Genomic DNA, 23,529 nt, shown 5'->3' on the forward strand with positions numbered 1-23,529 from the left:
ATCCGCATCAACAACTGAATCAGAATAATTTGTACCCACCATTTGTTGACCTTCACACATAAAATATTTTTCCATTTTTAAAGACCTAACACAGACTATAGGTAGTTTAAAATAGTCTGATATGGCATTACAGGGGATCTGCCTTAAGCTAATTAATTTCCCTGCCCTATCAGGTGTGATTATCTTTTACTTTTATCAGTAAAATGCAACTGGACCATCCTCATGGCTCACTGGGGCCCTCTAGTGGGCCACAGTTCCTAGGTTGAGAACCACTTGCTTAACAGTTGCACAAAACAAATTTTTTTTTTTTAAACACATAGATGTCCAAGACTGACCACTAACCTGTCTCTTATATCCATCAGCCATCTTTTGAGCAGCATTCTTTTTCTTCTGGAGTTGCTCTACCTGGAGTCTGTAGGAATTATATTAAAGTTAACCAACAGGTCTGTAAATGTCCAACTGTAATTTAAGAATAATAAAGTCCATCTTCCTTACAGCAGCTCCTGTTGGTTCTCTCTCTGTTCTTCTTCCATCAGACCTGAGATCTTTTGTCTCAGAACGAGGTTTTCCTCTGTGAGACGTCCAGCTTCCCTCCTGCAGCAAGACAACAGTTCTGAATCACTGCTAATACCTCACAGCACACATTTCTTACAGACTTGGACTGTACATTAAAACATTGGATTAAGGAAGGAACGCTAATGACCAACTTGTATTATGCAAATGAGGTCATGCCACCTGGTTAATGGTTTTTATTCACCAAGCTGCCAATTAATTTGCAACTTTTCCCTTAAACTTGTGGATCCATAAATAATTCCTTGTACTTTCAGCTTCAGCTCCCAATTGATTTTTACATCCCTATTATTACATGAAATCTTTTCACCTGATCCATCTTTCTATAATGAAAGTAGGTTCAATTTGCCTAAGAGCATTTTTTTTACTTATTATTTTAATAAATATAACGTAAGTATACATATTGTTCATATCTACCTTCTGATTACTAGTCAAGAACATGAACCGCAGAGCTACCACTGCATTAAGTAAATAAGTATACGTCTGTCCAAACATTATGCAAATTTAAGCATCCACACATTGCAATTCAGTTGATGAAAGCTAATTAGCTTTATTAATACAACACATGCAACATGACCACATCTTTGCATAACAAACATACACCTTTTGTAGCTTGGTGGGCTACAAAAAGCAGCTAGATCATTTCAGCACTATCAGGAACCTACTCAATAATACAATACAATACTTCTACAGGATAGGACCGTGCAGCACCTGCAGGTTCACTGGATGGATCTACTGCTCTGGTTTGTTCCTGCCTGGTAAACTCTGGATTAAAGAGGCATCAGTGGAGGCAACTACATCTTTAACGGGAGCAGGGTGCAGTGGAAAAGGTACTAGATTCCTTCTAGGGAAATAACCATGGAGCAGCTAGATGGAGCAACAAGTCAGTTGACGTTGGATGGGAGGGTGGGAATTCTCACTCGAGAGATTTGTGTACCTATGTTCTTGTATCAGTTTGTTGATCATTAGGGATTTCCTTTGTAGGTAAGTAAGTGCCAAATGCAGGTCAGGGTCCAGTTCCTCAAACTTGAAGCAGCAGTCCTCCAGCTCTGACACTGCTGCGATCTTCAGGCTCATCAGACTCCTTTCATAAGGTGACAATTCAGCCAGGAGCATATAATTCTGCATTTTCAGTTCTTGAACGACTTTGGTGAGCTTCGCATTCTCCTTGTGCAGCTGCTCCATCTGCTCCAGATGGCACGACTGTACCTCCTCAAAGTCCTGGATAACGTTCATCGGGCTGTTCAGGTGCTGCACTTTCTTCTCTAGTTTCCTCTTTTGCTTCGTCAGTCTCACATTCTCACAGACGCACTCCTCATGGCGTACTTTGAGCTCACTGAGCTCTAGTGTTTTCATCTCTAGTTCTTTAGCCTGGGCTGCCATGGCAATCAGCTCCACTCGGAGATCATTGCTCTTTCTAAGAGCCTGCTGGCTGATGAGGAGTGTACTTTTGCTCAGGTTTAACAGCAGCTGTAACTGAGCAGTGTGCTGTTGTTGCCAGGCTAGCTGGTCCAGGAGGGAAATATTTTGCTCCAGAGTGCTTCTGTAATGGTCCCTGTGTAGCTCCTGCAGGCTGTTATGGTATTCAAACGGCACTGCTACCTTTTGCAGGTCCAGAGTTTCGATGGGATGTATAGCCAAGTCATGTGGCACTTGTAAGATGGATCCACTTGGAAAAACTATAATTTGATCCTGAGGACATGTTGTATTGGCGTCATTACTGGTCTCATCAATATTCTGTAGAAAAGCCATTGATTCATAATATTTGCTTAAAACCTCATTGTACCACAGCTGATTTTTTCTAATGTTGATGCCAATGAGGTCTGCATCCTTAGCATATATTGCCTTATGAGCATTCTCAGTCATGACCACTTCCTTGATGATGTCAGCACTCTCCAGAATTTTATCTTTTTTGGCCTCACCTCCAGCCATCTCCAACTTAGCCTCCACATCAAACACATTCTTGGAGTCTGCATCATCTTTGGCAGCCTCTATATTTTGGTCAAGGTCTTCACGGATTGCTCCAGCTCTGCTTGGGTCATCTTCAACCCCTTCTTGGCATACACAGACCAACTTAGCATCCACCAATTCCAACTCTGGATTAAACTCAGTATTGTTGCAAAGGGAGGTAAATGGTGCACAGCTTGGGACTGCTACACCAACCCTGTGATTGCAGTGCAGTTTACGTTTCTGACCTAAACAGCTATACAGTTTTTGAAGGCAATCAGGCTTTGGATTATCCGTGGCATCATCCAGGTCAGCATTTTCAAGTTCAACAGGGTCACAGACCACAAACTCTGGCATCTCACCACCCACAAATATTAAAAAAGCAATTTCATTGCTAGACTCAGGATTAGGATTCTTATGTTCTTCACTGGTAACTCCTGTTGATTCAATTCTCACATGATTGATACAGAGTGTGCAGTCTTCAGTGATGCCAGAGTGTCAATCTGTATCAAGTTCTGACAATTTAGTACCAAATGCAGTGACTGGTCCACTTAAACTGCTAACACCTTCAATAGTGCTCTCTGCTCCTTCAATGCTTCCAAAACATTCTGGCTCAAAGTTCGTGTCTGTATTATCCTCTGAACAACTCAAAAGCTTTTCTTCTTTAAATCCATCTGCATATTTCTTCCATCCTTCAAAGTTTCTATCAAGTTCTCCTAGCAGACTTTCTCCCAAAACACTAAAGCATTTTAAATGATCTGGTGTATAATCAATAAAATCATCCCCCGATTCACTGGACAGACTAGATGGAAGAAACTCTAGAGCAATTTGCCTGCTTAAGGTTTGAACTCTGGTGACCTCTTTAAGCTTTATCTTCATCTGATGCAACTTGAACATCACTGTACTTCTGTCAGCCATTAGTGCTGTTCTATCCTCCTTATTTAAACCCACTATGAAGATGCTCTCCTTAAACATCTCCAGCAGGCAGTGGAAGACTTTCACAATGAGCGTGTGGAGCTGCAAGGCATTTTGACCAAGCTGGAACAGGAGCTGCACTACTGCCTCCATTTTCCCTACCGGTTCCTCTCGTTCTATGATTGACTTGCTTTGCTCGCGTTGCTGTTTCGCAGCCAATGCTATAGTCTGAGCCTGGCAGCTCTGCAAATCAAAACAGCTATTTAGAAGCTCGACCCTCTTTTTGGCAAAGTCATCCATAGCCTGTTTAAGTATCTGCTTAAGTTCTGCAGCTCTGTCCAGTGCATCTTTTTCCTCTAGATTCTCCCCTAGTTGGTTGTGCAGCTCATCCAGTTCACAGTTGAACTTGGTTTCTTTACAATTCTCCAGTTCGACCTGCAGCAGAAGGTACTTTTCCTTCAGAGCCTCCATCTCCACCACATGACTTTGTTTTAGCCTTGTTTGCTCCTCTGTGAGCTCCTGAACTACATTTTCCAATTCCAGCTGCATAGCCTGTCGCAGCAGTCGTCTTTGCTGCTCGGCCTCCTGGGTAGCAACTTCCATCTCCTCCTCCCACCTTGCACGATCTGCAGCATGGTTCTGTGCAAGTGTAGCCAGCTCGCTCTGGTAGTTCTTCTCCAGGTTGCATATATCTGTCTGAAAACGTTTTAATACTGCCTCCTGGTCGTCAGAGAAATGAGCCTCTACTTCTGTGATTCGATGAGCAAAGTGGAGTTCCAGCCCTTTCCTGTACAGTGTACAACAGTCAAACCTTCCTACAACAATAACCATCCAACATGCCTACTATGTAGAGTTCACAAAAATGCTGGAGTCATATTAATCATGTTCTTTTTCGGGTTTAAAAATATTAATCCTAAATACAAAAATGAGAAAATAAGAGGCATAGCCATCTAAAAGTTTATTTTTCATACACTTTGCCATTTTTCCATTTCATTTTCATCAACCGCTCTATCCTTGTTTGGGTCGTGGTCCAGTTCCTTTCGGAATAATTGGGTGTAAGCGCCAATCTGTTACAAGGGTTCGGCCATCCCCCCTTATACATTCATACCAACCACATCTGTGTAGATGCCTGGCCTGTAGACGCCTCACTATACCAATGTTAGGATGTTAGAGATGAGGAATAATGGAGAGCAGTGCATAACTCTTTATAATGACAGGACACGAGTTGTATGTGGCCCAATATAAGGAATTAATATACAACCGCCGGCGAATCAGAAACAAGTTTATGAATTTTCACAAATAAAGTATGTACAATAAAATGTATAAGATACTAAGAAAATATTGGATATTTATATCTTACCTCTCCTCTGAGATGTCTGTCCGTAGTTTCTCCAGCATGCAGCTGAGTCTCTCTCTCTCCTCTTGATGCTTGGCGCTCAGCTCATGCAGAGCCTCCCTATGTGCGGCATTGATCTGGCCCTGCTTTTTCCTCAGAGCCTCCTGCAGTCTTTTCTGCGTCTCTATTTCAGCCTGCAGCGTTGCTCTCTGCCCCTCTAACCTGGCTTGTATCTCCTGTTCATGCTGCTCCTGTAACTGACCTCGTGCTATTTCTAACTCCTCAATCTTCCTACGTTCCTGCTTCTCCTCCTCCTGTAATCGATTCAGCTCAGTTCTGTGTTGTGCTTCTAAGAGAGAACGCTCCTGCAGCCACTGCTCTCTGAGCCTCCTGTCCACCGCCTCCTGCTCCTTCTGCATGTGTGCCAACTCTTCGTCAAGCGCTACCTGCACAGCTTTCTTATTTTCCTCCACCAGATTCTGTTTCTCCATCTCCCAATCTTGCCTAAGCCTGTTCTCTAGCTTTATACGCTCCTGCTCGGCTCTTTGCTCTACCTCCTTAAGCTGAACCCTCAGCACCTCCTCATGGATTTGCTCTAGATGCTTCTTTTCTTTTCCCCTCTCATCCTTGAGTCTCTCTTCTGCCTCCTGCCACTCGGCCTGCAGCCTTTCTCTTTCCGTCTGCAGACTGCTCTCCAAGATCTCCTGGTAATGTAGCTCCAACCGGCTTAGCTTCTCAGCATGAGCCCTGTTTAACTCATCCCGCTCCCTCGCCCTGCTCTCCTCCACCTCGCTCACTTGTTCTTCAAGTAGCCTTAGCTGATCTTCCAGCTGTAGTGCCCGGTCCATTGCTACCTTTGCCTCCTGGCTGATTGAGCTGACCTGCTGTTGGTAGAGTGCCTGTAGCTCAGCACGCTCCGCACTGTGGTGAGCCTCGATGTTACTCTTCTCCTGATCTAACTGCTCCTGCAGATCTTCAGCTCGGGTCACTGCTTCATTTACTTTCTGCCTCATAGTCTTTACTTCTTGTTCATGCTGTAAGGAGAGCAGACTCCACTTCTCTGCATGTGTAGTTTTTTGTTCAGTCAGTTTGTGCTCACATTCATTCACCTGCACAAGTAAAACCATAATACAAACAGTAAAGCCATTAAAAACCATGAACTGCATTCAGTAAACACAGAAAACTGGTATCTTGGCAAGCAGACATTAATTGCAGCTATACTAAAACTATTAGAATGTCTGACGCCTGTATGTCTTGGCCCCAGTTTTCCGCTGACATATTTAAATCGCCTCCAATTAGACAAACTGTTTATTTGACGTAGACAAAAGCAAAGCACAGACTTGGCAGATAAAAATAAGTCTCACTGATTCACAAAACCCTGAACTGTTTAATTCAACCTCAAATCTAACATGACTTTGTGAGAAAAATACAGCATGGTGACTAGTGAGCTGTGAAATGTAGAGATCAGGTTTGCATTTTAAACTGCAAGATTCCTCATTCTGGAATACCTTGCTGTGGCTTTGTAGCACTTTAATATCATTTTATTCCCCTTAGATTAACAAAGCAATCAAGTTTCATAATCAATAAAGGTTTTAATCTTCTCATGTCTCCATGACAACCGTTTTCAGAAACTTCGTGTAAAACTAAAATGCATTTCATACAAAACTGCATGTGAATAAAGTATCAATACTGTCAGCCCATATCGTCAATAATGTGTATTGTTTTTAAGCTTGTTTTTAACTATGTGAAAGACCTAAACATTACAGTAAGCGGTATCATGAAGCACAAAATGCTGATTGAATACATTAGAGAATGTGCAAATTCAAATGTGCAAATTCTACAGAACAAATTCAAGAGTTTGTCCAATTGCATGTAAGTCAGTGAAGTTACTGTGTAAAAGCTGCAACTACTTTGAAGAGTACACAGGTGTTGATCCACGTTTTAGGTGTGAATGGGGCTTAAGAAACATGCAGCATCTATGTAGGTGAAACCACCAGCTGCTTCTGAGAACTGCTGGAAAAACAAATGTCACATATTTCTTAAATATAAGTAGTACAGGCCGCTCAGGTGGCGCAGCGGTAAAAAGTACGCTAGCACACCAGAGTTGGGGTTTCGAATACATCGTATCGAATCTCAGCTCTGCCTTTCCAACTGGGCTGGGCGGCTGCATGAACAACGATTGGCTGTTGTTCAGGGTAAGAGGGTAAAAAGTCGGACCATAGGTCCTCATAACTGGTGCAACTGCGGCCCCTGCTGGCTGACTGATGGCGCCTGCACAGGGCTGAGGAATAATGCTGATGGGGGTGTGGCCCTCCGTACACAGTGCCCGTCAGTGAATGAACTCGACTCGTGCAGGTGAAAAATGCAGTCTGTACTGACTGTACGTGCCGGAGGGGGCGTATGTCAGTTGATAGGCATCCTCAGTCAACGGTGAAGGGTTGAATCAGTATAGAGGACGCAATCAGGGTAATTGGACACGACTAGATTAGGGGGGCAAAATTGGGGGGGAAAGTGGGAAAAAAAAAATATAAGTAGTACATAGACGGAAAACACATTTATACAGAAAAGGAGGGTGGCTACTGATCAGGCTAGGCATATCCCAGTCTAACAAGAGCAGGGTAACAAAAAATGTAGGAACCTGACACATAAAACCACTGAAATAGCTCAATGCTCCTACTGGATCATATTTTTGTGTAGGTTTGAAGTAGAAGACTGACCGTGGAATTTAGCTGTGCACAAATGTTTTCCATCTCTCTAACGTGCTGCTCCTTTAGCTGTTCCAGCAACATCTCTGCCTCCAGACTCAAGTTAAACTGCTGCCCTTCCTCAGACCCCAGTCCTAGAAACAAAAAAAGGAAACTAGAGAGTCTGCCCCAAGGACAGGTGGTGTGCAAGTTGTATGAGTGTGTATGTGATGATGTGTGTGGAAAAAAAACAAACAAACCTTGATCCAACTCCATGCCAGGGGGCTCGTTGTCCAGCTCATCAGACAAAGAGGGCATGATGGAGGTCTGTGGGGGATGACCTAGAGTACGAAACTCATCCAGCTGTGCTTGCAACTCGTCTATACGATCCTTCAGCTCCTATAATACCAGCAACAAATGTTAGTACATAGTACAGGGTTGGAAATAGGGCTGGGCGATATGGATCAAAAATAATATCTCGATATTTTTTTGCTGAACGGCGATATACGATATATATCTCGATATTTTTTTATCCCATAAGGTAATAACAAAAAGACACTTCTGAGACAAAGCTACATGTTCCAAATTTTTTACAGGCACTTTTATTAAAATTCATGCTGGGGAAGCTTCACACAATAACTATTTTTACTTAAAAAAAAAAAAGAAAAAGAAAGTTGTTTCTAAGGTATCTCCTGTCATGTAATGTAAACGTTTGTTCAAAAATCCACCCAAACATTTTTTCAAAAATCCATCCAAACATTTTCTCAACAGTTGAGGGAACGTTTGGGTGAATTGTTGAGGGAACGTTTGGGTGAATTGTTGAGGGAACATTTGGGTGGATTGTTAAGGGAATGGTTGGGTGAATTGTTAAGGGAACGTTTGGGTGAATTGTTGAGGGAACATTTGGGTGAATTGTTGAGGGAACATTTGGGTGGATTGTTGAGGGAACATTTGGGTGGATTGTTAAGGGAATGGTTGGGTGAATTGTTGAAAACCCAAACGTTTTCTTAACGATCCACCCAACCATTACCTCAACGATCCACCCAACCATTCCCAACAATCTACCCAAACGTTCCCTCAACGTTCCCCCCTCACGTTCCTTCAGCGTTCCCCCCTAACTTTCCCCCACGAACGTTCCCCCAACGTTCCCACACGTACGTTCCCCCAACGTTCCAACACGAACGTTCCCCCAACGTTCCCTCACGAACGTTCCCCCCTCACGTTCCTTCAACGTTCCCCCACGAACGTTCCCCCAACGTTCCCCCACGAACGTTCCCCCAACGTTCCCCCACGAACGTTCCCCCAACGTTCCCTCACGAACGTTCCCCCAACGTTCCTTCACGAACGTTCCCCCACGAACGTTCCCCCAACGTTCCCTCACGAACGTTCCCTCAACGTTTCCACACGAACGTTCCCTCAACGTTCTCCCACGAACGTTCCCTCAATGTTCCTTCATGAACGTTCCCACACGAACGTTCCCCCAACGTTCCCACACGAACGTTCCCTCACGAACGTTCCCCCCTCACGTTCCTTCAACGTTCCCCCACAAACGTTCCCCCAACGTTCCCCCACGAACGTTCCCCCAACGTTCCCTCACGAACGTTCCCCCAACTTTCCCTCACGAACGTTCCCCCAACGTTCCCACACGAACGTTCCCCCAACGTTCCCTCACGAACGTTCCCCCAACGTTCCCTCACGAACGTTCCCCCAACGTTCCTTCACGAACGTTCCCTCAACATTTCCACACGAACGTTCCCCCAACGTTCCCCCACGAACGTTCCCCCAACGTTCCCTCACGAACGTTCCCCCAACGTTCCCTCACGAACGTTCCCCCAACGTTCCTTCACGAACGTTCACTCAACATTTCCACACGAACGTTCCCCCAACGTTCCTTCACGAACGTTCCCCCAACGTTCCCCCACGAACGTTCCCCCAACGTTCCCTCACGAACGTTCCCCCAACGTTCCCTCACGAACGTTCCCTCAACGTTTCCACACGAACGTTCCCTCAACGTTCTCCCACGAACGTTCCCTCAATGTTCCTTCATGAACGTTCCCACACGAACGTTCCCCCAACGTTCCCACACGAACGTTCCCTCAATGTTCCTTCATGAACGTTCCCACACGAACGTTCCCCCAACGTTCCCCCACGAACGTTCCCTCAATGTTCCTTCATGAACGTTTCCACACGAACGTTCCCTCAACGTTCTCCCACGAACGTTCCCTCAATGTTCCTTCATGAACGTTCCCACACGAACGTTCCCCCAACGTTCCCACACGAACGTTCCCTCACGAACGTTCCCCCCTCACGTTCCTTCAACGTTCCCCCACGAACGTTCCCCCAACGTTCCCCCACGAACGTTCCCCCAACGTTCCCTCACGAACGTTCCCCCAACGGTCCCTCACGAACGTTCCCCCAACTTTCCCTCACGAACGTTCCCCCAACGTTCCCACACGAACGTTCCCCCAACGTTCCCTCACGAACGTTCCCCCAACGTTCCCTCACGAACGTTCCCTCACGAATGTTCCCCCAACGTTCCCTCACGAACGTTCCCCCAACGTTCCTTCACGAACGTTCCCTCAACGTTTCCACACGAACGTTCCCCCAACGTTCCCCCAACGTTCCCCCACGAACGTTCCCCCAACGTTCCCTCACGAACGTTCCCCCAACGTTCCTTCACGAACGTTCCCTCAACGTTTCCACACGAACGTTCCCCCAACGTTCCTTCACGAACGTTCCCCCAACGTTCCCCCACGAACGTTCCCCCAACGTTTCCACACGAACGTTCCCCCAACGTTCCCCCACGAACGTTCCCCCAACGTTCCCCCACGAACGTTCCCCCAACGTTCCCCCACGAACGTTCCCTCAACGTTCCTTCACGAACGTTCCCCCAACGTTTCCACACGAACGTTTCCTCAACGTTTCCACACGAACGTTCCCTCAACGTTCTCCCACAAACGTTCCCTCAATGTTCCTTCATGAACATTCCCACACGAATGTTCCCTCAACATTCACCCTCAACGTTTTCTCAACGCTCACCCCCCCAACGTTCCCTCAACGCCCCCCCAACCCGTCTGTGCTCGTGTTCTTCTGTTGTTTTGCACTGAGCTTGTGTGACATTAAATATAGCGTTCTCGTTAAACCCCCCTCACATGTTTGGACTTTATACATTATTATGTATATGTCACCACAACATTTACATTAATATTTTTTTACCGTATAGAACTCAGTTCTGTAATACAGGCAGAACTAATCCTTCATGTTACTGTGTAACTATTACAACATTTCATGCATTTTAATCAGCGTTCTGCTTCATGCACTTTATCATTATTTAACAGCTTTGCTTGTTGTTTAATTGCTGTTTGCTCCTTGTTTACTGCAGAGTTAGTTCATGCAATTTTATTCATTTTTGGTTGTTTATTGGCCAAGAACAAGAAATACTATAATAGAAGATAAATAAATAAATGAGTCTCGGACGTCGGGCGATCATTTTACATTTACATTTTCAGCATTTAGCAGACGCTTTTATCCAAAGCGACTTACACAATGAGCAGAACACGATAAGCAATTGAGGGTTAAGGGCCTTGCTCAGGGACCCAACAGTAGCAACTTGGTGGTGGCGGGGCTTGAACCGGCAACCTTCTGTTTACTAGTCCAGTACCTTAACCACTGAGCTATCACTGGCCCATCATCCAGTGGCGATCATCCAGTATAAACTAACACGACCACGTACAACATCCAGTACAGAAATCACTCCCCATGTTTTTTTTTACAGATATAGCAAATATCTATACATGCACATCACATATACAAACACAAGAGTCAGAACAACAGGAGACGCACCGTTACGTTATTATTACTGTTTATAACACTTGTGCTTGATTTACACTGTTTAAATATGAAGTAAATACATGCATGTCAGCGCGTGCATGTGCTTGTATGTATTTCCGTTTTCCAATATTGGTTTTTGAAAATTGGGATTTGAAGTGAAAAACGAATGACCAAAGGTACACGGAGCTGGAACCTTTTGTCTGGACTTGTTTTCGGAATTCTCTACAGAATACATTATTCTGCTGTTCATCTGACACTTTGAATCCGAACCATCTCCAAATAATTGAGCCATTATTATTCTTTTTACTAAGCAGCTCCTCCACCGTCTCCATGCCATCATGGGAGTTTTACTTACAGAAATGTGTTCTGAGGGCAGAAAGAATTGGCGGTGGGGAGGGAGGGGCGAGTTCTGTGTTCAGTGAGGGAGAGGGGCGGGGCAGGTGAACATGCCCAGAGACTAACTGGGAGAAGAGAAAGACGAACTGTCGGATCTAATTGGAACGCAACATTTATATCGATATAGACGATATTGTCTTATCTTATATCGCGTATGAAAATATATCGACATTTTATAAAATCTCGATATATCAACCAGTCCTAGCTGGAAATAGTAAGTTACATGGAAAAGATAATTTTGCCATTGTCGGTCTCTTTAGACATTTTCACACCTCCTAATTCTTCCCAATTTTTGCTAGCAAACCTTAAACTTGTCACGTTAATTTGTGGACTTAAAGAACTGGACTATTATTTAAAAAGCCACTGTTGGGTCCTTAAACGAGTATCTGCCAAATTCCTTATTGTAAATGTTACAAAGCAACAATAACTACCTAACGAATAGGTTATTCCAGTCAGTTTAAGCACATAGTCATAATAAAGTAGAGCTTCTTACCCGACACTGCTCCTCGTAACTGTTGCGCAGCTGCCTCAGACGCTCCTCCTGCTGATAGAACTCGGCATTGCTCAGATCCAGATCACCAAACTACACACAGACAAAACAGCATAAGTTATTTTAATTCCATTTATGCATTTATTTCCCCTTTTAACCCCAATCTAGTCATATCCAATTACTCAAATGTATCTCTTCTGCACCACTGCAGATTCCTACCGTGGTCGAGGAGGGTCCTACATAACACACTGTGACACATGTGCAATTACCTACAGCTTCTTTGCATCTGCATTTGCATCCTACCACCCTGCTGACATTAGCCAATCATGTCTGTTTGTAGGCTCCCGGCCGTTTGGTAGCAGTGAAATCTCAGCACCGGTGAGCTAGAGTATTTTACCGCTTCACCAGCCAAGCACCAGAACAGCATAAACTCTACAGTCCCAGGAGTAAAATTCAAAATCCCATCCGTACATCACAAAAATCTTAAACAACTTAACACAACAAGTAATCGGCGACATTTGTCACAGCAGAGAAAGAGTCGGATACCTTCTCCCGAAGCACACTGTCCAGGTTTCTCTGCAGTTTAATCATCTGGGCCTCTGCTTCCACCAACCGTTCTTTACCGTCCAGCAGCTCTGCTTCCAGACGTCCATTCTCCTAAACATTTCAATACACACACATTAATAGATCCCAGTTTAACCAGGGCCAGACTTCATCTCTAACCAGATTAATAGTTCAGAGAAACGTGTAGGAAACAAAGTGTGTTCCAAATCTCAGCTTAACAAACCAAGATAAGATAAGATAGCTTTATTGTTACTGTACAAGTACAATGAGTTGTTGTTTGAAGCAAGCCTGTAGATGCTTGTGTTCATGGCTGGTCCTGCAAGACTAATTATTCTAATAAATGAATGCACATGTGCATCCTGTGGGACTGGCCTTTGGCTAATGTAATACGTAGTTAATTAATAACTGATTACTTTAATGGTGAGAGTAAGACGATCTCTGAGGAAGGTCTCTTCCTCTTTGATCCTATTGATTTCCTGTTCTAGCTCCTCTCTCTTTTGATTAGCATGTTGTTGCACAAGCTCCAGCTCTTTGCTATGCTCAGTCCTCAGAGCAACCACACGTTCCTTATGTTCCTGCTCCAACTTCCTGTAAAATGACAAAAACAAACAGAAAACATGATTCAAAACGTAGGCAAAAGTTACTTCTGTTTAAATGTAATGGTATATAAAGGCTTACCGCAGGTTAAGATGGTTGAGGCGTTCGATGGTGGAGTGATGTTCATCCACCTCTGAGGCCATCTGGCTTTTGAGCTTCTCAACTTTCTCCAGATCAGAGCGGATTTTCTCTTTCTCCCCGAGCTCCAGATCCACACGCTCACTGCGTCCAACATGTACACAAATGCAAAACACACAGCTGTTTGTTCAGATTCTGCCCACTACAAATGAAACATTCAATTATGTTAAAATAAGACTGAATGACTCACAGGAGATATCTGATCTCGGCTTTAAAGCTAGCCAGTGCTGCTTGATGGATGGAGTTCTTTGTGACCATCAGCTCGTTTTCCAAAGCTGCAGTCAGTTCGTTTAGATTCACCTTCCCATCAAGACTGAAATCTAGAGCCTGTATAATAATAACAACAATAATTAATTAAAACAGCTAATAACATAACAATGGGTGAGTACTTCCATGGCAATGCCAACATCTCAAAATGCCTAATACAAACATAGAGAAAAAGTAAATAAAAATAAATGTTAAGGAAACCATTTACAATCAATAATGAATTAAAAACAATATTCAACATTACTACAGATATTAATAGCACATTTAATGGCAAACACCTTAAATAAGCTAAGTTAGCAATGTGAGTTTATGACCTTTAGGATCTGGGATCGGTTCTCTACTCCCTCCTCCAGCCAGGTATCCAGAAGCAGCTCTACAGCTGTGTGTCCTGTTCCATCATCCAGTTCAGAGAACAGACGTAGTCCGATTGTACTGCTCATCACAGATGAGATCCTGCGACCCATCTCATCAAACGGCTGAGAGAGAAAGCAGGGGAGAGCAAAGAGTTTTAAAATATTTATTTATTAGTATTTCAATGTCATGTTTTACACTTTACATGTCACAGGTTTTTACAGGTTGCATGTCAAACACCGGCACAGTCAATTCACCTCACTTACACACAGACACGGGGAGAACATGCAAACTCCAGGCAAACGACCCAGAACACTCTACCTAGGAATCGAACCCAGGACCTTCTTGCTGTGAGGCAACAGCGCTACCTCACCATCCTGCCCTTTTAAGATGTTACTGTGTGATTAAAATATGTGATTGGTAATGGAGTTTGGTATCTAAGGCTGTAAAAATATGCTAGTCCACTGCTGCTGAGATCCAGGGTTTGAATCTCAGTGGTACTACCAGATGGCCGGGCACCTGAAGAGGGTGGTTGAACAGCCTAGCCATTGGCTGGTGTGCCAATCCCAGACAACATAAGGAGGGTTGAGTCAGAAAGGGCATCCCAGATTAACATAGCGCCAAATCAGGTATGCAGACAAAACCGTGATAGCTGATAATTACGGAAGCGGCCAAAAGAAAAAAAAAAGAAAAGAAAAAAAAGAAGTTTAGGAGATGCAACATGCTTTATAATGTGAGGATGATTATTATAAATGTTAACCACTGACACCTGTTTCAGAGAACCTAAAATTCAAAAGATCAATAGTATTTGTTGAGATAATTTTACTATGCAGACACCAGTAAATTAGAACAACAACAACCTGTAGAGATCACCTAATGAGTCCATTTTGAAAATGGACAGAACATTCAAGGGGAAAAATTATAAAAAATTATTAATCCATAATACTTTAAAGTAGTTAAATAAGTCCTAAACAAACGCATACATTTTTGTGATCTCATAATATTTCCCCATCAATAGATTAACCAATTGATTTTAGGCCAGATGCTCATGTTGATCATGAGGTAGGTCACAAAGCTGATTAATATGTCTTCAGCTATGATTACTGCAAGCTGCAGCCTCACATTTTCAATAATTCCAGATCAAAAGTTATACAGGAAAGTACATAACTGTTATGGAACTACAGAGATTTTGATTAACAGCGTACTGTGATGCCACGTGTGTGTGTGTGTGTGATACCTGCATAGAGTGATGCCTTTTCAGTTGTCTGTAGGGGGTGGATGCAGAGGGTGTAGGTGGCTTGTTGTTGTTTTGGATGCAGGTCACAAACTCCTGGACGCTCATCTCACCTGCAGACTGGAAGGCATCTTCTCCTACCTGAAAAGCAAATCTGTCGGTCACTAACCAAAGTCCATAAGTTTCCCAAAAAGTGATGTTTGCGTGTGCACATACCTCCAGGCCGAGGTGCTGACACAGGGTGCGTAATTGTTGTGAAGTAGCTGTGTCGTGCAGTGGCAGTGAGAGCTGCAGGCAGGCACTCTGCAGTCTCTCCTCCAGGTCACTGAGGGGCGCAGTGCTGCCACGTGGTGTACCGGGTTCATCGGGATTCCACAGGTGCAGCTGACCTACACACAAGCAAGTGAAAAATAAATAGAGTTGAATAATAGAGCTGCTGCTGAGAACCCTGGCATGTTTTGAAAAGGGTTATTATAGTTAGAGACTAACCCTGCTTTCACAGTAGCAAGGAATACGCTGCTAATGTTGCTTTAAGTTTTGGTCTTGTAGGCCGCTTGGGAACTCGCTAGCACACCACTGCAGTGTTTGAACTCGCTAGCTCGAATCTCAGCAGAACTACCGACCTGGTTGAGCATCCACACAAACACAATTGGCTATGTTTGAGGGAGGGAAGGTCGTACAGGGTCTCTTCCCACTGCAATATGCAATCTCCAATTAGCGTGGCTCTCAGAATATAATCTGCTCTGTGTGTGAACCCAACACTGACAGGTATTAAGAAATGACCACAGATCGAATACGTGTCGGAGGGGGCGTGTGGTAATCCGGGTCTCTCTTACAAACAGCAGGAGATTTACAGTTGAGAACTGGAAATTACCAGATAAGTCTAGAAAGTTTGGTTTTTGTGGGTGTTTAATATGCCGCTGCCACCACTATTGGTCATTCAAGTGTGTAAAAAATGCGATCCAATGTACAACTGTAACACAAACTACTACATACAGAACATTTCATAAATAAATATACTCAACCCACTCAAAAACATGCAATAACTCACCCTCGGCCTCGTACTCCTCAGGACTGCTGACCTCATCATTCCAGTGCTGAAAGAGACACAGATATTGATTATAATATTTACAAAGAACAAGAAGTCACTGGACCTGCAGGGGGCCACAATACATGTAACCTACACATCACTCTTTCTAATCTTATTTCAGCTCTTAGGCGCTCACTTCAGTGTGGTGAAACGATTATAGTGGCATATGCGCTGCCAAAATTCCTCTTAATCAACACTGCATATATAAACTGTCCAGTTTGAATAGTCTGGCTAGAAAAGGGGGGAGGGGTGCAAGTTTGTGAATGAGGGAGGGTTTGTCATTATACTCATTATCTCCATTGTGAGATTTTCTGGGTGCAGAGCAGATGGGGTTCAGAGTATCGGCATTCAGTGGGGAGGGGGCATTGTTCCTTCTGTCAGACCTGTTGCCCTCTGAGCGCTCAGACTTCTCTCAGCATCTGCTGGTGTTAATGCTGAGCATTGTTCTCACGAGGTCAGCAGAGAAGAAAAGGCCACGCTTCAAATCAGCACGAGTTTGCTATAGTCTGCACCTGCTAACGTGTGCTAGACACGTCCACTGAACACATGCAGAATTTTATTAATACTATTTTATTTTAAGGGCATAAATGTACTGCAGACAATGACCCTAATATTGATCGAGTATGTCCGTTACATTCCAGTACACCCGGAAACACTTTCACTGTTTATCTATCCAACTTTAACACTGTTTTCATTGAGATTGTTGTGACATGTAGTACACAACCAGTACTTGCCAGAAATTCCCTTAATGTTGCTGTAGACCTCTTGGTAACCTCCACATCCCCAGTTATAATATGTGCAACCACACAATTTTGTAATTTTGTATTTTTATTTTACACCTCTAACCAATTTCATGCATGGTTTGTTTTCTGACTGCACAGATTATAGGTCAGATTATTTATTTATTAGGATTTTAACGTCACGTTTTACACACTTTGAATTCATGACAGGACAGGACGAGTAATTACTGGTTATACAAGATTCATCAGTTCAAGTTTAATAACAAACACAGTCATGGACAATTTTGGATCTCTAATTCACCTCACTTGCACATCTTTGGACTGTGGAAGGAAACCGAAGCTCCTGGAGGTAACCCACACAGACATGGGGAGACCATGCAAACTCCACACAGAAAGGACCCTTCACCGCTTCACCATGGAATTGAACCCAGGACCTTTTTGCTGTGATGCAACAGTACTACCCACCGAGCCACCGTGCCGCCCTATAGGTAACATTAAAGGTGGAAATAAATCTGAAATGATTCATCTTGGTCTGATATGCTACATCACAAAAACCTGCCATTGCAACAGGGGTGTGTAGACCTTTATATCCACATTGTGTGTGTGACGGTAGTCAAACCATCTGCTGGCTGGCATGGGGAAACAAGACAGCAGCCAACTAATGCAGACACAATGAAAGCATGAAAAAGTTAAATATTAAGCAGACAGAATATTAAGAGGACAGAACTCATGATTTTGAAGCTGTGTAAGACCAACACTACCTGGTGCAGTGCTGTGCCAAGTACATAATGGAATTAGACACATTAAACTGAGGAGGAGGATTTGTGCTTGTGATTTACTGGAGGCAACAGTTATATAATTGGCTAAGCTAATCTCTTTTATTCATGGTTGAGCAAGTAATAAAAAATCCCAATCATAATCAATATAGCTCCAAATTACTGTTTCCAAACAAAACACAGGCAAAAGATTGCCAGCCACGCCCTCACGAGCATGAAACAGTGCACCCACATGTGCTTTTTAAAAAGCTGTCCGACATGCGTGTATTCATTACTGATTATACAGCTTTTGTTCTCTGAGCATCACTATGACACCAGCATAACACACACACACACACACACACACACACACACACACACACACACACACACACACACACACACACACACACACAGCTGCTGATCTTACACATGGCTGATTGAGCCAGTTGAGGCAAATTGAGGGGAAACACCGCTGTTGCTTTGACGACCGCAGAAGCTTTCTTCCAAGAAGAGCAACAGAAAGGTCAAAGTCCTTGACTAAAATGAACTAAGCCCAACATCCTACCAGGCGGCCAACACACACACACACACACACACACACACACACACACACGCACACACACGCACACGCACACACGCACACGCACACGCCAAGTGCTAGTCAGAAAACTACAAAATCAACACTGTGGACGTAATCATTTTACCATTAAGTATTGATGTAAATCTCTGATTCTCAGTAACTGTATGAATAAATTGCATAGATCCCATTTTTTTTTACGTTTTTAGTACAACATTCTTACCTTTTCCACCATCATAAGGGTGTTCCTACAAGACTGCTCATTTTGACAAACCACCGATGTTTTATTATAAGGTGGGGAATAAGATTGCTTATGATATTTTTTCCCCCACAGTAACACAGCAATGTCTGTGTACGCATTACGACTATGACGTCTCTGGATGATGAAAGAAGAGGAAAGCAACCCTGAGCAGGTCACGATTGAAACAATGATGTTCTTCACTTGATGCTTAAGTGTGTTGGATAAGTTTTCCCACTTCCTTTCTTTAAGAGTTACTATGTAGCACCCTACCTTGTGTCCTTACTCTATGTACAATCCTTTTACAACACTTTACAGCCATGACAAGGCCAGGATAGTGGTCAAATCCCAAACTGTACAGCTTATTAGACATTGTCTTGTGCAATTATCTCAATTGGAATAATGTGAATAATTCTTTATCTCACATTATTTTTGTTTTGACTCCTGTTTAATACTGGCTTGTTGAAATGACTGACATTGCTGAGGGAGATTTCAAGAAAGTTTTCCTCTGCATTATGTGATCGTTCGATCGTGGAATGCAGAAAATTTTATTCTAGACACTTGAAGGCTGAGATTTGTCCTCTCTAGTCAGACTTTTATTTATTTATTTAGATGTTTTACACCATGTTACACCATCGTTATATTCACGGCAGGAAAGGTACATAATTCTCACGTCAGTCTATCATCGTTTCCAAGTGTTGTTCTTATATACCAATTTATTTCAAAAAAATTATGTATTGTTTTTATTTTGGCTTGGTAAAAGATTTTTGTCATAGTCTTTGGTATTGCAAGAGATTCACAGTTCCTGTGAGTAGATTCAGTCAGTATGTGTTTAATAGAAGGTGGTATTCTGCAGGTATCACAGAGTGGGGTAGCTACCCCCCTTACAAGGTATGAATGTGTTAATCGTGTGCTAGTCATTTTTTTATTAAGCCTGGTTGTACGAGGGATCTTTAAAAAAAGATTTCCACACTTTTATATTTTGGTTGGAAACGGTGAGAGCATGAGGAGTAGTAATCGGTCGTGTCTGAGAGACAGAGAGAGAGCTTATAGTCCGGATTTGGCACCATCTGATTTCCACCTTTTTAGACCGCTTAAAGAGGTTTTAAGGGAAAGAATATTTTCACGTGATGAATAAGTGGCTACGCGTTCAACCAAAAACATTTATTGCTGATGGCATTAAAAAGTTGGTACGATGCTGGGATGTCATTTGGTTTTGTAATTCTTAATAGAGTTTAAAAAACTGCAGTATATTGATGAGTGAATAAGTTTAGTTAAACTGTGTACTGTTTTGTTTTTAAGAAACAGTCTAGTAGTTCATTCACAAAAAATTCAACCATTTTTATGAATACATTACCTCCTCCTCGATGGAAAAGTTCCTATCATTGCTTCTTGTAGCTTCTTCCTCCTCTATTTCCAAAGTCAGCGTGGGAGAAACTTCTGTGAAGGAGTTCGAGAACTCCGGTGTGGTACGACGACCATAACGCTTCGTCCCCTTCACGAAACGTGGCTGCACTTCCGGGGAGTCTGGAAGCATAACGAGAATAAGACACATGCAGAAATAATGAATAAACACATACGAGACTTGAGCTGCTCAACAGTTTGTGGTCAATGTTGTCTGATTCTCCTCTTCATGACATGACATACATTTCAAATAAATGACAGCTCTGGACTGCAGGCAGGCTAGTCAAGCACATGCACTCTCTGCAGAATGCCTTTTCATACAGAAGTGCTTCCACAGTAAACATTTCTCTACTTTAAGTTGTTTAAGTAAACAGTCCAAGGCTACAAATCTGCTGAAACCCTGTTAGAACAAAGTTTTTTTTATATAAATAAGATGCTATAGAAGTAAGTGCATGTTCTTGCACAGCCTAGTAAAGAATAAATAAAGCCAGAATGAAGTCTGGCTTGTCTTGTAAAATAACCATGAGCTTTCCAGGAAAATACGTCACTTTAATAACAGTATGTCTCTCAAAAATCACAATATACACCTCTACATCACCTTCACACATACACAAATCACCCTTGCTGTTGCCTCTGATGCACTTCTGCTGATAACCATCCTGTCTGGATGGTCCTTTTTGTTCTTGGACAAATTTGCAAAGACCAAGCCTTGTGTTTTCTGTGTAGGGCAGATTTGTCCAGCAGGTAAAGCCGTGCCAACTCTGCCCTTTGTTGTGACTATTAGTCTATGCTTTTATCTACTGTTACTATAGAGACGCGACAGAAAAAGCCCACTCAGACCCTGACTAATATCCAGGCTACAGCACACTGAGACAGGTTAATTAATAAAAGAGATAACCTTGTCTGTATAATGAAAGTAAAGAACTAATCTTTATTCTCTGAAATGCTGTTTTATTAAAAAAAAAAAAAAAAGTGGTACCTTGAAACTCAACGTCAACTGGTCCTGGGACTGGCGACTGAGTTTCAAGGTTTTTTTTTTTTTCCATAAGGATGTATGGGAAACCTGTTAATGCGGTCCATGATCCCATGGAACTGCATATATTTTAGTCTTATGTAAAATAATGGGGTCGTTTTTGACACTTAAAAACACTGAAATAAAAAGCTGATTCTTACCTCGAGCTGTAACACAAGTTTAAAAGTGAAACAGAAAGAAATCCAGATAAACACAGATACATGTGGAGCTTTCAGAGTGAATCTGACAGTTAATTCACTCAAATGTAGATTCGTCTAGGGATGTAAAGATACACTCTACTCACGAAGCGATACGATTCACGATATTGGGTTCATGATACGATTTTTCCCCCGATTTTTTAAAACCAAATAAAATTGAAGGCAAATTATAACAAAGTTTCCTTTTATTATTTCTCTTTAAAAATAATAATAAAATACTGTATTTGTGCTTATCTTTAATTTATCTAAATAATAAATGCCCTTTTATTTCTGAGGTACGTACAAACTATGCCAAATAATGCTTATTGTGTAAAAAAAAAACTTAAATAAAATTTTAAAACAAATCCAACATTATATAAATAAATGAATAATACAAATAAAAAGTATCCTCACATAAATAAATTTGGATGGAAAATCCCCTACCTGGCAATCAGGCGAGGTGAATAGTGCCAGTGCCCTCTGCTGTTCAAAGTGAATAACGATTCATCTTAAATGAATAACTGATACGAATCGTGGCACATGTGCACCGATTTTTAACTGTCTTGTGGTGCATCGTTACATCCCTATTCATCTCTCATTCACACTTTATGACGCTTTACTGCTCAAGCCGAGCGTTGAACACAGCGACTGTTCATTGTTAATTTAAAATTAAATAAATACGTTTTTAAAAAACAAACTGAACATGTTGAGTTGAAGGGTACAAATTTCTCAACGAAGGGCGTAGAGTTTCAAAGATTTTTGAGTTTAGGGGACGTTAAGTTAGAAGGTACCACTTTATATAAATAAATGCAGATTTGCCACTACTATGAGTCCTGGCTATTGAATTCTTCCTCAGCATTAAATAGACACAACACTATTATTGGTCAGGTGCACCAGCATTGTGCAGACTTTTCTATAATTAAAAAAAACCTGTGATTGTTCCTAATTTAACATAAATTACTCTGAAAAGCTTAGCATCTCACTTAGTAGATAATAACCGTACCTGGTTGTTGAGGTTTTTCCTCATTCGCTAGCGTCTCTTCAGGTTGGGAGAACACTGCAATCAAAGCGTTCCTAAATTGCTCAAATTCAACCTGAAAACACGGAACACAGTCCCAAAATCAAACACAAATAACAACCCCTTAATAAGGAGTGCAGGTGCACTGCTTTTACATTTTAAGAGGGTAAAAAGGTTCAATTAAGATGAGCGTTCTGAAAATGCCCTCTACAGCTAATGTGTAATAGAGAGGAGCCATGCAGCTGCTCCCCTGTGGTAAAGATGAAAGATTACAGCCAAAAATCAGACAAATAATCTCCAATGGGGCTATTAATTAAATACTGGTTGCCTGGTGACCAAGGAAATGTGGGTGTAGCCCAAAAGATTTGGGGAGCAAAACAGCTGCCCCGGACAATGCCCACACTTTTGCATGTGGAGGTTCTCTTAGTAGATAATGCCAATTCTATAAAGGTGGAAGGGGGCGTACGAGGCGAGTGGTGGATGCTGTGCAAGTGCAAATTCGGGTCTCTTTTGACATCGCTTCTATTGTTGAGGAATTGTGGATCGCTCAGCCTCAACAAGTGCACTTCCCCCACATGCACAACAAAGTGTGTGTGTGTGTGTGTGTGTGATACACATATACACACACACGACAGAGGAAATAGAATAAAAGCAAGCACAAAGAGACTAGTTAAAAGTGCAATTAAATGACATTTATATTCAAATACACAATGATGACAAGTTTCAAAAAACACATTTTCCCTCTCACTTAGAGATAGTTCAGAATTGCATCATATCGCATCATATTTAATCAACTGATGAAAACTGTACCATGTAAATGTGTTATGTTTTTCATCATTTATTTATTTATTTTCCTTAAACACTTTATCCTGGTCATTGTTTCAGCAGAAACACTAATCGCAAGGCAGGAATACACAGGACTGGGTGCCAATTCATAGCATGGCTTCAGCCATCCTGCCTCAAGACATAGCCATCATGTTAGTACAGACATTCAGCCACTAAAATTACCACTGATATTCCAACATATCAGACCTCTGCACCACCCGAGAGCCCACGTTGTACAATATTATTTCCTTTTAGCCAAGTTTCACCTCAATTGAAAGATTAGGTATACTGTTTTTCCACAATGTGTGATTAAGTTATTACAATACTTGAGTACAAGTAACTTAAGATGC

At 42.4% G+C, this 23,529-nt stretch overlaps 1 protein-coding gene across 2 annotated transcripts in view; it reads right to left on the minus strand.

Moving 5' to 3' along the window:
* nin (ninein (GSK3B interacting protein)) overlaps nucleotides 1–23,529 on the minus strand; it is a 40,930-nt gene that overhangs the window by 9,506 nt on the left and 7,895 nt on the right. For both annotated transcript variants that reach the window (XM_062994830.1, XM_062994831.1), the window contains exons 3-18: nucleotides 22,340–22,430; nucleotides 20,081–20,250; nucleotides 16,372–16,417; nucleotides 15,537–15,709; nucleotides 15,324–15,461; nucleotides 14,050–14,211; nucleotides 13,659–13,795; nucleotides 13,412–13,552; nucleotides 13,147–13,321; nucleotides 12,716–12,826; nucleotides 12,173–12,262; nucleotides 7,713–7,851; nucleotides 7,486–7,607; nucleotides 4,793–5,877; nucleotides 496–594; nucleotides 343–412 (exon numbers count right to left, since the gene is read on the minus strand). In XM_062994830.1, coding sequence (XP_062850900.1) covers nucleotides 343–412; nucleotides 496–594; nucleotides 4,793–5,877; nucleotides 7,486–7,607; nucleotides 7,713–7,851; nucleotides 12,173–12,262; nucleotides 12,716–12,826; nucleotides 13,147–13,321; nucleotides 13,412–13,552; nucleotides 13,659–13,795; nucleotides 14,050–14,211; nucleotides 15,324–15,461; nucleotides 15,537–15,709; nucleotides 16,372–16,417; nucleotides 20,081–20,250; nucleotides 22,340–22,430 — 2,949 coding nt within the window. The remainder of the gene's footprint in view (nucleotides 1–342; nucleotides 413–495; nucleotides 595–4,792; nucleotides 5,878–7,485; nucleotides 7,608–7,712; nucleotides 7,852–12,172; nucleotides 12,263–12,715; nucleotides 12,827–13,146; nucleotides 13,322–13,411; nucleotides 13,553–13,658; nucleotides 13,796–14,049; nucleotides 14,212–15,323; nucleotides 15,462–15,536; nucleotides 15,710–16,371; nucleotides 16,418–20,080; nucleotides 20,251–22,339; nucleotides 22,431–23,529) is intronic.

This window comes from Trichomycterus rosablanca, chromosome 5 (genome assembly GCF_030014385.1).
Source record: "Trichomycterus rosablanca isolate fTriRos1 chromosome 5, fTriRos1.hap1, whole genome shotgun sequence".
Lineage (NCBI taxonomy): Eukaryota > Metazoa > Chordata > Actinopteri > Siluriformes > Trichomycteridae > Trichomycterus > Trichomycterus rosablanca.